This window comes from Microtus ochrogaster, chromosome 21, assembly GCF_000317375.1.
Source record: "Microtus ochrogaster isolate Prairie Vole_2 chromosome 21, MicOch1.0, whole genome shotgun sequence".
NCBI classification, from domain to species: Eukaryota; Metazoa; Chordata; class Mammalia; order Rodentia; family Cricetidae; genus Microtus; species Microtus ochrogaster.
Window position 1 is genome coordinate 45,452,628 of NC_022022.1, and position 16,172 is coordinate 45,468,799.

The following is a 16,172-nucleotide window of genomic DNA, read 5'->3' on the forward strand; positions in this document are numbered from 1 at the left end:
GGCATTGTGTACGTCTGCATTAGGAGCCGTTCCGACCAATGGCATTGTGTACGTCCGCATTAGGAGCCGTTCTGACCAATGGCATTGTGTACGTCCGCATTAGGAGCCATCACCCATCCATCTCCAGAGCTTTCATCGTCCTGAGCAGACACTGAGCTCCGGCCTCTCTCCATCCTGCAGCTGCTCCCAGCACTCCCGTGTGTGTGTGTGTGTGTGTGTGTGTGTGTGTGTGTGTGTGTGTGTGTGTGTGTGTGTGAGCGTGGCTACTCCAGCCGCTTGATCACACAGTCTGTCCTGTGTGTAGCTCCTGTCTTGGTGTACTCTCGTGTGGTACTCTCGTGCGGTAGTGGTTTTGTTTGTCGCAGTACCTGGTATCGACCTAGGCCTTATGCGTGCTTTGCAAGAGGACCGCCACGGCTACAGCCCTGACTACTAACCTTCAGGACGCTGTGGTACTGTGGGTGCCTCAGTCGCTTTTCTTTTCCAGATAGGCCACACCCCATTGTGTTTATGGATCTGATTTTGTTTCCCTGTTGTGGGAGATTTGTTTGTGTTTTCACCCTGAGTCCACACGTGGTGTGGACTGTAGAGTTTTCTGGCTGACGCAGAAGGGAGAGATGGATGCAGAGAGTAGGGGGAACAAAAGTGGTGGGGAAGAGGGTGACGTGATCTTTGCTCCCTCGCCCCATGAATCCATCAGGTTTAGTCCCTAATATTTGACTCCCTGGCAGCAGTGTCTTTACACAGAGAGTTTCAGCTTCTTAGAAGTCTGGTTTCTGTTGTTGTCTGTTTTCGGTATTAAACCCAAGAAAGCCATCATTGCCAAATTCGGTCTGGTGATGCTTCCCTATTTGTTTGAGTTCTTGTTTAGGTTTTTATGGGTATTTACTTTAACTAGCAGGTGATTTCAACACCGTTAGTGACTGAGTGAGTAAAGGGTTGGCAAAATGTTTTTCTGGCCATCCTTCTGTCCGCTACAGCCCCCAGCTCCACTCCACACAGATGAGAACTTCACAGTTTACCCCTCCCAGTGCTGACCACAGTAGGACTCTAGGAATCAGCAGTGTGCTGATATTGTCATGACGGCCGTGAACTGGATGAGGATGAATATGTACTTATGTGTTCTTTCAGAAAGCACTGCAGTGTGCAGGCCTGCTAGGCAGTGCAGTTGAGAGAGGAGCCCAAGGTAGACCCTCAGCTTTTGTAACAGTACAGCTGGGCATTCTGACCAGTAACTGTAATTGTCCCCAAGGAATGGTGAACGCCCAAGATGGGCCTTGGAATCACTGGGTTTCCAAAATGAGGTGCTGTTATTCCCTAGAGAAAGTGGTATGCAGCCAGAAGTGTGGTGAAGGGAAGCTCTGGCCCAGCCCTGGGTGGGGTTTAGGAGGAGATCCCTGCATGGAAGGAGCTGACCATGAGGAGGGAGGCATGCTGATGCAGAGATGGGAACAAGCCCTGGGCTAGAAACGGGTGTCTGTGAGTAGCATTCATAAGAGTGAGAACAGAGTTCACAGTGATGAAGGCCAACTTGGAGGTGATTGACTTTATAATTTATCAGGCTAAACCATGACATTGTCAAGCTTAAAAACTACATCAAGCCTAGGTGTGTTTCAGTCACTCACTTTTTGAATGCTGGTCAGTATATGTAACCATATATTTATATTTAATTCCTTACAGGTTTTATAACTGTCTACAACATGCTATGGAAAGAAAAACCATTTCCAACTCACATTCTGAGATCAAAGAGAAAAATAACCCACTTTGTACTCGTAAGAGTAAAAGGAACCGAGAAAAAGCACATGACCCATCTGTCCCTGAAGACAAAGAGAAGGAGCTGGAAGGTGGCGACAGCCTGGGAATCAGTGCTGTGTTCTCCTCGGAGGGGGACTAAGATCTGGCTCTGGCCGTGTCCAACACACATTATAAAGATGCTCTTTACAAGAGTGCTGTGTTTGCTGAGTGTGTCAGCCCTTTGGGTACAAGAGTTCATTCCTCTCTGTTTCAGAGAAGCTCCCAAGTGTAAATGGGTTTTCAAAGTAGCTTTGTATGTCTTTGCTCTCTGAACACGTTTCTTAAGCATATTAGCAGTCACTCTGCAAAATAAACTTACAACTTTTGATGCCTGTCTTTTTGGTTCCAGTTTCTGTTTGTGTGAAGTAGGAAAAGATCAGTTTTCTTCTGAGGCAGCCTCAGCATCATGAACTTTTGAGTAGGAGCCATAGGAACAACCTCACCCCAACCCGCTGCTTTTTTTAAGGGGAAGGTCCGAGTTTGCATCTCTTACCACGGACATGTGTTTCCTCCCCACTCGGTTTTGTGAATAAAAGCGACCAATGTTCTCCTTGGCATTTTGTTCAGGGAAATAGCTGAGCCCCTCATCACCAGAGCTTGCTCCTGGCAGCCCGGGCAACACTGGAATGTAGCTTCCCTAAGCTTGCCTGGGAACGATCACCAAGATGCAGACATCCCCAGAAAAAAAGAACACATGTGCTCTGCCAGCTTGAGTTCTGACGTCAGAGGTCCTAATCCATTTTCTAGGTTTGCAGTTCTGCGCAATGGAAACTGTAGCTCCTGCTACGTTCACACTTCAGTGCTGTCCGGGCCGGATTGAAAGTGTGAGACCATTGGTCTGTAGCAGTCCACTGCAGCATTGCCATCTGTGCTCACTGGAAGTGCAGGTGACGTCATACCCAGTTTCAGATGCACCAGTCAGAAAGACGACATCGATGGCACCACAGTGGGAGCATCGTGGGAGCAGGGGGCATCTCCAGGTTTAGCAGCATGAGTTTGAGGTGCCGCGCTGCGTCTGTACCCGTAGTCGGGAAGCTCGGGGAGAGAGGGACACAGATGCTTGATTCCATCCTCGTTATGCAGTCTTAGACATCAGCCCATGGGATGGAGCCACCACATCAGGGTGGATCCTCCCTCCCCATTTAAACCTCTCTAAAACCTCAAGGACACCAGAGGCTTGTCTCCTGGGTGATTCTGAATCTCACCAAATTGACAAAGACTCTAGACGATGTATAGAAGGTCTGTCAGAGACCACGCCAGGAGTCCTTTCCCTCTCTGCAAACACATTTCCAGAATGCCTTTTGATTTTGTTATCATAAACTTTTCACAGTCTATACATCACAAGAAACGACTTTCTCTTTTACCCCACAAAAAACTGTTTCCTCTACACTACTTACAAGCCTTGCAAAAGAAAAGTAAAACCTCTCAATGACAAAGTGTTTGACTTTGCATTTATATATATATATGTATGAAACAATTACAATGTTTCATTAACTCATCTTCCCCTTAAGTATTTATTGAGCAGCTACTATGTATCTGGTAGGAGATGACAGAGCCCCCTCCATGAATAGCTGGCACTCTTCAGTCAGGAAAGGACATACTCCCCTCCCCTCCTGGCCTCCTTAGCCGCATCACCAAAGACAGCTGAGTGTGACTGAGCACAGCTGAAACACACCAGCATCAGCCACAGCAGGAGGATCACTTCAAGTTCAAAGTTAGCCTGGTTTACATACTGGGCTCCAACAAGCACAGTACAGAAAGTCTGTCTCAAGGATTAAGAACACCAAATCAAGAGCTCCTTTAGCTAGCCAGGACCCTGGGCCAGGCTCTAGAGAAGCCTGCCAAAGCCACTTCAGAATGCATTCTGTACTTCCTGTTGTCCACATCACCTCCATCTTCTTCCGGTCCCCAACATCACCTCCACCTCCTTCTTCCTGCCCTGCATCACCTCCTCCTCCTTCCTGTTCCCCACATCGCCCCCGTCTTTATGAAGGCACATTTTGCTTAGACTCTCAACTACACAAATCAATCAGTATGTCAGTGATTGTGAGTTACAAACATAGCCCAGCACTGCCCTGCTAGTGTGGATTGGTAGAGGGAGGAAGCACCATTTCTGTCGTTTTGTGTCTCCTGCGCTTGATAATGGTTGGTTTTCAGCAAATACTTTGTTTTGATAAATGTTATGTATCATTTAGTTTACTATTTGTAAGATCGGAGAAGCTGAATAATATAATATAATAAATAACATTAAAGTCATGAGCTCATTTGACAAGGTACAAGGTCACTTTAAGATGCATAGTTTAGGCCTCATTTGTCATCAACTGAATGTGCAATCTCCTGCATAGGCTCATGTGTTCGAACCCTTGGTCCTTGGCCACCCAGGCACTGAGGAAGACATGCATCTTTAGGTACTGGAGCCGTGCTGGAAGAGATGACCACTGAAAAGGAGGGGGAAGTATAGATTACAGTCAGGCCTGGTTCCTGCCCTAGCCCTCTGCACTGGGTCCTGGGATGAGAGCAGCTGCAGCTGCAAAGCCTGCTGTCATGAACTCTGCCAGACCTCATCACAGAATGCTGTCACTGTAAACTAGGAGCCAAACGGTCCTTCCTCCCTCAGGGAGGTGCTTGGAACTCCTTGTTACCTAGCCTCTCTGGGTCTGTGAATTGTAGCATGGTTATCCTTTACAGATAATATCCACTTCTGAGTGAGTACATGCCATGTCTGTCCTTTTGGGTCTGGGTTACCTCACTCAGGATGATTTTTTCGTACTTCCATCCATTTGCCCACAAGTTTCCAGATGTCATTATTTTTAACAGCTGAGTAGTACTCCATTGTGTAAATGTACCACAATCTCTTGATCCATACTTCAGCTGAGAGAAATCTGGATTGTTTCGCAGTTCTGACCATAGAAATAAAGCCCAACCTTTTTTAACTCTTACATATGTCAATATATGCAGTCATCTCTCAATATCTGTGGGGAATATGATCAGGAATGCCTTTGGATACCCAAACTAGTGGGTGCTCTGGCTTCTATATAAAACAGCAATGTATTTTCATATGTCCCATGCATATCTTCCCATAAGTGTTAAAACATACTGTGATGTCTTATAACGCTTTATGCCCTGAGAATGCTTAGAAAATAATAACAAGGAAAGGTCCCTGCAGTCAGAATAGATGCAACTTTTTCAACGTATTTTTGACTTAGGTTGGCAAATTCACAGAAATAGAGCCTACCAATGTGATGGCCAACTGTGCTTCCTAAACACAGCCTACCAATGTGATAGCTAACTGTATTTCCTTTCTTTAAACAACTTGGCTAATGCAGTGTTGGTTCAGTTTCTCAATCCTATCTATACTTTTTCCTCTTGTAACTCATAAGAAATGTGAATATCACAGAAGAGAGGGTAGGAAGATTGTAAGAGCCAGTGGACCAGGGTGACTAGTGGGAGATGGTGTCTTCTAGATTATAAAAGCCCAGGGATGAGGTTAGCTGCTATGAGACAGTGTCTTCTATGTGACAGGGGAGCCGTACCCATGAAATCTCAATAGCATGGTCCCCGAACAATGACACCAGCCTGGATGGGGAAATCTCACAAGGCTCCCTCTAAATTAATGGCTACAGTAATCAGTGGTTCCTGAGAGAGGGAGACTCAGTTCCCTCTAGAAAAGAGGCCCCTGGGAGGCTACCCAGCCCCGAGCAGCCATTTCTAAACACATGTGCGTGTGAGCGGCACTACAGAGACTCAGCAGCTGCACACATGAAACAGTGATAAGTAAGTAAAAAGTCGTGGAGGTGAAAGGGAGTGGGGGGAGCCAGGGACAGGGTGTAGACAGAGTTCTCACGTATGATGAGAGAATAAATGCTATAAAAAAGGAAATTCGTTTGAGCTTTTATAATTTGGAATCTATGAATATACCCCCCCTTTTTTTTTTTATCAAAGTCTCACTGACCCAATTCACCATCCACTCACAATCATATTCAAATCAATCATTATGTTTGCTTTCTTATTTCTTTTTATTAGTTGGGGTTCTACTTTGTCCGTGAGCATGTGTGTACATGCTCAGGAACGCATACCCATGCACCCACGCACGCGCGCGTGCACACACACACACACACACACACACACACGTTTGTCAAGTAGGTTGTTCTGTTCAATGATGTAAGTGTCGTTGCTGTTACCATCTGTGTTAATGTTTACATTGTCCGAGGTGTAGCCCATGGGAGTCTCCCGGTTGTCCCTTGTGTGTTTCACGGGTCTTCTTACCTTTCACAAGAAGAAACTCCAGGCTCAGCTTGTGAGTTTGCAGCCCATTTGACATTTGTGCCTAGAGGTTTTCTGCATTTATGACAGTGAGTTATTTTTGCATATAATTATGAAATTGTTCATCGTGCATGGTAATTATTAGCAAATGATCATTATCCGAGGTTAGGTTTTGCAGTGCACGTCACCTTCAAGATTGCTGACAGGAATGTCATGGGCTGCTTTCTTCTCTAGGAAGGCAGTGAGAAGTTCCCATTGAAGCCCCAAGTGTTGTGCATAGAAGTCCTTACTGGTCCTTTGTTCCTCAGTTTTCCACGACTAAACCCCTGCTTCTCTTCCAATGTACAACTAGACTAAAATAAACCGTTACACGTCTTCAGACACAGCACGTAAAGATAAAAGAATTGTTTTGAATTTCCTTATCTTAACAATGGATTTCTGCCCAGTGGTGATGGCCTTTAATCCCAGTACTCAGGAGACAAAGGCAGGCAGATCTCTCACACAGGTCAGCCTGGTCTAAAGAGTGAGTTCCAGTAAGGCCTGCACAGAGAAACCCTGACTCCAAAAACAAAAAAAGAAAAAAAAAAAGGAGTAGGTTCCTAAAGCCACCTGTCTTGTCTGTCCTGTTGCTTTGGAATGGGTCATTTTCATGAACTGTCAAAGGCTTCCACAGCATCAGGAATCACAGCAGCAGGAAGCTTAGTTAACCAGTTTACAAAAGAGAGAGGAGCAAGAAGGGGGTGGATGTGGATCCGTCTAATTGCCCACCTTGGCCACCAGGTGGCAGAGTAGGACACATTGCTGCCCGAGTCACCCATGACGTGCAGAGCCTGGCTGAGCTTTCTTTATAATCCTCGAATATGCTAACGGTTTATTTTTAAAGCGCATTGGAAAGCTAACTTCTATCGATATTTTTAAATAATGAAATCACTTAATGATATTTTAGTCATTTGGTATTTTTTTATACCAAAAAGCTACTTACTGGGGATATTTTAGCCTTGTTGTTGAAGGACAACACTGAGATTACCACACAAAAAGAAGTAAACATCATCAGAACAACAGCAGCTTCAAACTTTTAGTCTGATATATATATATATATATATATATATATATATATATATATATATGTATAGATAAAGATATATGTGTGTATACACACATATACATATGTATATACACATACAATATATTCTACATCTAAAATATATTATATGTATTAGTATATATATAATTGTTCTGTTCATCTTCATACTGTAAGTATATTTCATTTGTTGGGTATGTAAGCTAACAAATTCATAATCAGAATCCATTTGTATAATTTCAAAAGATGACTCTCTCTCCTCTGTGTGTGTGTGTGTGTGTGTGTGTGTGTGTGTGTGTGTAGGCCTCTAGAGAAATTGATCTCTCGATATATGTGAATTAAATCTCCAGCTGTCCTGGGATGAGTGGATAATTATAGTCAAATTCATCAGGACTATAGATTTTCACCTTAAATTGTTTTCTCCAACGATTCTAAAGTTTTCATAAGAGTCTGTCTATCTATGCTCATTATGTTGCTTCACGCTCGGCAAACAAAAAAAAAAAAAACCTTCAATATCTACATTTAATAATCCCATCTAAACAGTGCACACCTGTTCATTAAGTGTGTTTGGGGGGGGGGTGCTGTTCATGGGTCCACGGGTCCACGTAGCCTGTGCATCGAAGAGAGCAGGAGAGAGTGAGCCCCAGGTGCTGATCCTCAGGACCCATCCACCCTGGGTTGTGAGGCAGGTTTTTTCACCAGTCAGAATGGGCTGGCCAGCCAGTGAACCCCAGGAACCTCTTGTCTGCATTTCCCCAAGGCTGGAACTGTGAGGTGCACGCCACTGCATCTGGTCTTTTATTTGTTTTTAGAAATTGAACTCGGGACTTCATGGCCGCACATGCAGCCCCCTGTCAACTGAGCATCGTCCCAGCCCCTCCCGAGAATGTGTCATCTCTTGGTGTCAAGGGACACTGCTTTCTCTCTGTGACTCTAAAGGGTAAAATGGTACCCTTTTCAACTGAGTGCAGCGTTGATAATTTCAAGTATAACACAGCGAGAATGTGGGGCAACCTTGTGGTCTGACTATAAAAGTGGGAATCCGTGAAGAGAAACCAGAGCGGAGCCTGGTTAGAGCTATCGTCCTTCCTGTAAATACCAGTGTGATCCAATGCTGAGAACCGGCCAATGGCTCACCTCCTCGCTACTGCTATTATGTGCCAGATGGAGCTCAAATAAGATCTGGCTTAGCCGCGTAATCTCTCGTTTACACGTTCCATTTAAAAGACAAAGGAGCGTTTTTGTTAAATATCACATTTGTATTTTCACTTACAAACTAAGGAGGAATTTGGCAGGCGCCCCTCCATGAACTTGAAGGGCTTGCTTTCTGGTCTGGCTCCTTATTGGATCCCAAGCTTAACTGCTTCCCCAGACGGTTCTGGATTGCAGTCTGAGTCAATCAATCCTCTGAATGGGAAAATGGGGAGTTCTTTCACTCCAGGGATGGAGAATAGCTCTTTAAATGGGGGAACATTTCATCGGCCATTTTTCAGTTACTGTATTTTTTTTATCTTTCCGTATTTTTAAAATTAAAAAGCTACATATGATCCGGACCCTCAGTTGTTGGTCCGTGGCCTGCTGCCCTGCTGACGTGAGCAGTCTAAATATAGAAATGACTTGATCGTCCACATCAGCCCTCAAACCACGCCTTCTTTCTATGGGAAACACACGATGCAATTTAATTACCTCATCTGCTGTTCTCTGAGACAGGGCTTCCAACAGGGCCGAACAATCCCGAAGCCAGTTCATCTCCCGCTTAAAGAGGGCTAATCAGAAGGGATTTGCAATATTGAAATCACGAAGAGGTCGTGATGATTGATTCTGCAATTCAGAAATGAAATCTTCCCCAAAGCCCCCGAATCTATGAAGCGGCTCTATTTTGAAATAACGGGAGAATGTTGCATCACTTAGACATCTTGCTGATGTTGTGTGTGGATTTCCCAAACTCTCAGAGTGAAAATGTGCTTCTACCAACAAAAAAATGAATGAATTACAAATGACAGCAAATGACATCAGAAAATTCTGGAAGGTTCTGAAAGCGGGAATTCTCAGCATTTAAAGGCAGAGCAATCTGCTCTATGAAAATAATATTTAAAATGGGTTTCCACACCAAAATTATTTTCATTGTTTCTTTACAGAAAAGACAAACATTATCCAGGAACTTTCCATAGCCTGTTGACACTGAATACCAATTTCTGCTATTAATGTAGAAAGTGGTAATTACGTTTTTTAAAATGATGACTCTGGTAATTATATATTTAAAATATGAATCCCGATGTTTAATTAGGTCATATGACTATAATATCAGCTTGCACAAGTAGCACATCAATTCCTAGCAATTCAATGAAATACAGGCATAAAAGGCTGCTGTGATTGTGACATTTAAATAGAATAAATCATGATGCACAGCATTATTCTTTAAATATTTTAATGTTTACCAGTGTTATTGAGTAATGAAGTTTGTCATCATGGAGTATTCTTTGTAGATAATTACTCTGGTAGCAATGAACACACTGGGACATTCATGTTTTTCCTCCAGAAAGGCTTCCAAATTAAACTCTTAGCTTGATTCAAAGCATATATATGAAAGTGGGTTTTTTTTATATGTTAGTATTCATCAGTATATAATTTTCTGAAATTAATTACATCACACTTTGTTGGGTAATTTTCATTTTCAGCCTGTATTACAAACCTGCATTTTGTTCGTTCTTATTTTTGCTCCTTCCTGTTTTTCATTTACAATCACTGAATCTCTTGGCTCACAGTAAGTGTTTATCTCATAAACGGCTTTCTATGAAGCTTGTATGTCTGTGCATAATACAGTTTCATTTTGCCATAGTTAGAATCAGGTTTTTTAAAGCTTTTTTTTTAAATTGTGTTCCTTCTGTAAACCACACTAATATTTAATAGCTTTATTTGTTGCAAACCCAGCAAGATGGCCTTTGGTCAGTGGCAGTGTTTTAGATGACTTCCTTCTAAAGACTGTGCTGCGTTGTGAGAACGATAGAGAGCTGAATCCCTCAGTACTACATTCCTCTCCCCAGATTTGCTCTTTAAGAAGTAAAAAAAAAAAATCAATTAAACAGATTCTGCAGAGCTTGTGCAGGGCTGGTGACACAGCTCTTTTAAACACAAATGCCGAATGCCTTCTCACAGCGAAGTCACGATTTACACAGCTGAGAAGCGCGGTACTTTTCCATTCCCTCCATGAAAGCCTGCCTTTCCTAACGTGGGGACTGCGCCTGGGCAGTTCTGCCCTGCTAGCTTTCCGCACTTCGCGCTTAACAACGCTGCCGGAAAGATCGCGAAACTCTGTTTTATTTCGTTGTTTGCCTCCCTCTGCCTCTGTAGCTACAACTGCTGTAGGAACTCAGAGTCCCAGGAATCCGCTGTGACTCTGAAGAGAAGTCCCTTTTGGAAAGAAGATCTGGCTGGGTCGAGAGTCCTGGAGGGTTATAAATTCCCGTGTTAAATGGACAAGAGAAAAAGCGATGTCCTTTACAGAGCCTCGATGGGGTCTCCGAAGATGACTGAGCAGGGAGTGGGATCGATGGAGGCTGGCAAACCTGCGCTGACCCTCCCTGCCTTTAGAAATGTCTGGTGCCTGGGAAAAGAAAGTCCCTGTTTTAACACTAGGGGTCATTTCAGTTTGTGGTAATAAGAGTAGGACCTAAGGGCAGGGTAGGGACAGGGTCACGGCCTGTCTCTGTTCCGGGTGTCCCTACTCTGCAGCCTGGTTGACCTGGACCACATTGTCAACCTTTTCTGATTTTATGACGGTGAAACAACAAGATGCTCTCAGTTTCTCCTGAGTTCATTTTCGTAAATTCTCCCCAGACATCTGTCATTGGCCGGTACCCAGGACTGGGGGTGGAGGGTGGGGGGCTATCCTCACTCTGTTACGGTGACCAGGTGCTTCAAATATTCTGACCCCCTGAGCCACGGGGAATCTCTAGATTCCAAACTGCTGTGCAGCACACAGCCATGAGGACGGGGCTCTGTTCCACCCATAATACAATTCCCATTTCTTTATAATATCTCAGACATTCTACTCCAGAAGGTGTTGGAAAGTTCGGGCTCTCTTCAAAAAGTACCTTTGCTGTCATTACCTGGAATTTATCAATACCAATTACTTATTTCTTTGTAAAAACTCGCTTGGAGACTGGGAGGCAGACATGTGAAATTATGCAAATATAGATGCTGTTTTCAGATTCGCAGTGGGCATTTTCAAATGCGCTGTAGACTCTGTAATATGAATTATGATCCTGTTTACATGGACTGGAATGGGTAATTGCTAGCTGTAAGTCCATTCTGGGTATCTTAAAGGTACAGCCTTCTTACTGAAGTGACTTGCAGAAATGAAGAAAAGTTGTATTTGTTCGTTTAATCTGAGTTTTAGACCTGCACAGAGTCTGCCGTGCTTCGGGAGTGACACCTGCTGTGTTTAGGGTTTCCAGTCTAAAACAAAAATATTTCCTTGAGTTCAAAAACCACACATACTTCCCACACCTAGTATTTGCTAAACATACAAGTACCGAAAAAAAGTCACTTTGTCCACTGGAAAGGAATAAATGATTAAAAATGTTCACCAAGGCCTCCCCTATTCTAGCTTGGAAGCAAGGCCTGGATGCCCAGACCCGTCATTTACCTTGCATAGCTATGGAGGCGGAGCTGCAGGACCTTCCTGCTGCTGGTCGCTTACCTTGAAGCTCAGACATCTTGGAAGAGCATCGCTGTGTTGTGTCCTACTACCAAGTGTCTGTTAGAAATAACTGGGCAAGAGTTTGCAAAGTGAGGTGTATCTGCCCAAGCTGGCAGGTTGTTATCCTCAGACCCAATACAAAAGGTGTTCTCTGGGCCATCCAAGTCCCATTAGGTAGATAGTAAAAGATGGTTATTCCTGTCGTGGACTGCACACTGCACACTAACCCCAGAGTCCGTGATGGCTCTGCTATCTGCGGCTAATGTGCCAGAGCCAGAAAAAAAAAAAACAGTTTAAAGCCCGTGGCACATCCAGGAGACTGCAGACTCGGGACGGAAAGACTCCCACTGCAGAAGGTGTGGTGAGAGGGTGAGGACATTAGGCCTCAGGCTGAGCCGTCATTTACTGCCTTCTCCTTCTTCATGAGATTCCTACCTGTCCTCTGCCTCTGGTTCTTCCTTTGTAGGAGAAGAAGCTGGGCAAGCAGCTCTGTGATCTCTCCTAAGTCTGTGAGTTGGTGTGTCTGTCTGTCTGTCCACCAGTCCCACCAGTCATATTCTTTCTCAGAAAAAAAATTATGATAGGGGCTGGAGAGGTAGCTCAGTGATGAAGAACACTTAATATTCTTAAGGAGGGCGTGCACTCTGTCCTCGGCACCACCACTGCACAGCTCCAGGGGACCCCACATCCTCTTCTGGCCTCTGCACCTATACACATATGGCATACACCTATACATACACATAAATAAAAATAAAATTAAAAATAGAAAACAGCATGTTTTTGGCTAGTATGATACTGAATTTGATATGTCTGAGTAATATTAATTGTACAAATATGCCATGCTCGGTAGAAAAGTTACATTCGTCTCAAAATAACCTACATCACAGATTCCTCAGTTTTGTGGATTAATGTGTTAATGAAATAACTGTGTGGGCACGGTTTAATGAGTAAAAATAGCAATACGGAAAGGGATGTGCTGTACCACAAGACATATTAAAACAAGAGTACACACACATGCTGTGTTGTAGCTTTCTAGAATTAGTACCTTTCCCTGATCTTCAAATCTGCCGCTACTAAAACAACCACCTAGCGGAAACTTTACGATGTTTTAAGAAGTCAGATCCTCTGAAAGGTCAACACCCTTTCTAAAACAGTAGCCATCAGTGAGAATTGTCCAAATTTATGTGGGGATACTGTAGCGTTTTCAAAAGAATCCACAGCCCCGTTTCTCCATTCATTGGAGACACTCCTCCCTCCCTCCCTCCACCCCCCCCTCTCTCTCTCTCTCTCTCTCTCCCTCTTCCTCCCTTCCTCCCTCCCCCCTTTATTTCACTTATTTCCACTATCTGCTAGCTACTCGCCAGCATGGCAGAGATGGGATTTGATGTCATGAAAATGGTAGCCCACGAGAGACACTCGTTACAAAAGCAACTCCTTTCCACCTCCCCTCCCCCCAAAATAATAACAATTTGCTAAATTGTTGGGAAGTTGTTCTAATTCCTTGTCCAAATTATTACTCGCCCTTTAGATTAGAAATGAGGCCAGGGTTAGCAATCAGCCATAAATGGTAGGATTTTTCAAGTATGAAGCACTTGTCTGATTGTGAAGTGGAGGCCATTACTGCCTTGATTGGGCCTTTTTTTTTTTCTTCCAGCCTGCTTGATTTGTGGTTGAGAGCGCATATTCACTCCTGTACTGTGAGCAATCACAGCTTCCCCCCTCGCGCGTGCTTCTGCTCAGCGATTTAGGGTCCACGACTCTGGCACAGCTGCCACCTTTTAGCCACCATCATGCAGAATGCGTCTTTAAAGAGCCAGAGCGAGTGGGGGATGGGAGCAGGTAACCAGGGTACATTCGCTCCCTAATGCACCTATTTTCTGTTTCTCAGAGAGAAGTTTCTCACTTGAGATAACAACCACGTTGGACCTTGAACTCCTATACTCAATAAGTAAGTTTGGAAAGAGCCCTGAAGCATATATTTCCATGTCTTTAACCCTTCAGAAATAGACAGGTGTGGGGTCCAGAGTCGGAACTGTGGCACCGGGATGCACATTTTCCTCTTTCTCGGGAAAACAGCACAGAGACGGCTACTTTTTCTTCTCTTTGTCTGGGGTTTCGGGGGTGGGGGGAGGTTTAGTAAATCTTCCCCAAAGTGTAAGGTCTTTATTAAGGAGGGATTTAAAATTACTGAAGTTTTATTTTGTCAAAATTAGCTATGGCATGGGCTGACTTCTGACTTAGGAATTCTTCATTGTCAAGAGCAGCAGATGTTTTGCCTAAGAGTCAAGTTGGGAATCTCTCACTCCTTGAGGATGTTTTCCCAAGAAAACAGGCGTTTCCAGGTTGGAAGGCTGATCGTTCTGGAAACTTTCTGGATCCAGTTACTGTGCATCAACTTCCAAATCAACCTGCCTATCCCTCCTCTTCTGCCCCTGTTGCCCCAAACCAAAATGTCAGAATAATTTCCAAAATAAACATCTTTTTCCAAGTACACTGCAAGTCTTGGTGACACTGAACCCGAGTGACAAGAGCATGAGTAAGGTGCCCAGGAAGCCACTACTCCTCAACGTCTCTAAAATCACAATCCATCGCCTTTTCACCAGCTTCTAAATATTATAACCATATTTAATTCCAATTTTTAAAAATTAAAAAAATATAATTTTTTATCCATTCGCTTTTGTATATTTATTGAATTGTGCAGCCCTTAGGTATCCACAATCTAAAGACAGAATAGTTCTGTCATCCTAAACAGAGGTCCTCTGTTTGTAGCCCCTCTCTACCCCACCCATGGCCTGGGTAGCATTAATATCTTTTCTGTCTCTGTAGGTTTGAGACTTGAGGACATTTTTTATAAATACGGTTGTGCAGTATATGCTTCCTCATATCCGGTGCTCTCACTGGGCTGCCTTGGATGCTTAGGAAGACGCAGAGATCTTTGCAGGCTTCATCCTTTGTTACTTTTCACTTCTGGGCAGTAGTTTATTTTGTGAATGAATCAGATTGTATCAATTTATTGATGTAAGAGGCGTGGCAGTAACAGTGTTTCAATTTCAGCCATCGGCAAGGCTATGCTGTTACAGAATTCCTACACAAACCTTTGTGGTGATATATATGTAATACATGCACACACACACACACACACACACACACACACACACACACACGAAGAGAAATTGCCAAACTTTTTGCAGATGGCTCCTTTCTTACCAGTAGTGTGTGAGTATCCACCTTTACCATGTCCATGTTGACACTTGTTACTGTCACAGCTATTCCAGTGGGTGACAGCATGACCTCATAGTTTTTATTCCAATCCCTCTAGTGACTAATGGCAGGAGCAATCATTCCATAATCATACCAAACATTTGTATATTTCTTTAAATGAATGTCTCATTGATCCCTTTGTCCATCTTTAAGCTGGGCTGTTTATAGCATGTGGATACCCAGCTGTGACCAGGTGTGTAGTTAGTGGATTTTCTCCCAGTCTGTGAATTTTGTTTTCTTTCTAGTTTCTCTGAAGCCCCAAAGTTTTTAGCTTTGAGAAAATCTCTTAAACTCGTAATGGAGCACAATATTTTACCAGTTCTGAATACAATTATAGGACTGGGGAAAAGAATAATTAAGAGCACTGGCTGCTTTTGCAGAGGTCCAGGGCTCAATCGCCAGCACCCACAGTGACTCACAACTGTGTAACTCCACTTCCAGGGGATCCAGTGCCTTCTTCTGCCTCCACAGCCACTGTCTACTCAGATCCAGGCAATGACAATAAATAAATCTTTACAAATAGATTTAAATACTGTTGTTTAAAATCAATAAGCCAAAGATTTAAGGCAAATCAACGATTATCTTTGCATCCAAATAAGGAAATGGAAATCCTGCTTTGGTTGTTTACATCTTTAAAATAATCTGAAACTTTTGAGGGAACAAGTTTGCTAGATATCATTGCTGGCATCATGCTTATCATAAAACTAGAGTAGAACCTTAAGTTTCAGCCTTGCCTGGTCACATGCTGTTTGCAGGAATGTATCTATAAATGAACCTGAGGCAAAAAAAAAAAAAAAAAAAAAAAAAAAAACCCTGTTGTAGCACTGCTAAGAAGAGCAAGTGCCCAAAGAAAAGTATCAAGCCAAGGAATCATCTCATGGGTAGAAGGCCGAGCCTCGCTCTCCCAGGCCCAGCGCAGTCTGTCATTCCTCGTGCATCTTCTTGGAAAGGACGGTCACTACCGGATGCCAGTGTCCTACTTACATTTCATTGTCAACTTGATATGACGTAGAGTCGCCTGGGAAGAGGGAACACCTCACATCAACAGTCTTCCAGATCCCGTAAGCCTGA

The 16,172-nt window shown here is 43.6% G+C and overlaps 1 protein-coding gene across 1 annotated transcript in view; it reads left to right on the plus strand.

The window, feature by feature from the left end:
- The window catches only part of Tyw3 (tRNA-yW synthesizing protein 3 homolog), a 15,396-nt gene extending 13,276 nt beyond the window's left edge, over window positions 1–2,120 (plus strand). The window contains exon 6 of the mRNA XM_005357493.3: window positions 1,681–2,120. Within this exon, the coding sequence (XP_005357550.1) occupies window positions 1,681–1,894 (214 nt within the window). The 3' untranslated portion in view covers window positions 1,895–2,120. The remainder of the gene's footprint in view (window positions 1–1,680) is intronic.
- Window positions 2,121–16,172: the final 14,052 nt, after the last annotated feature.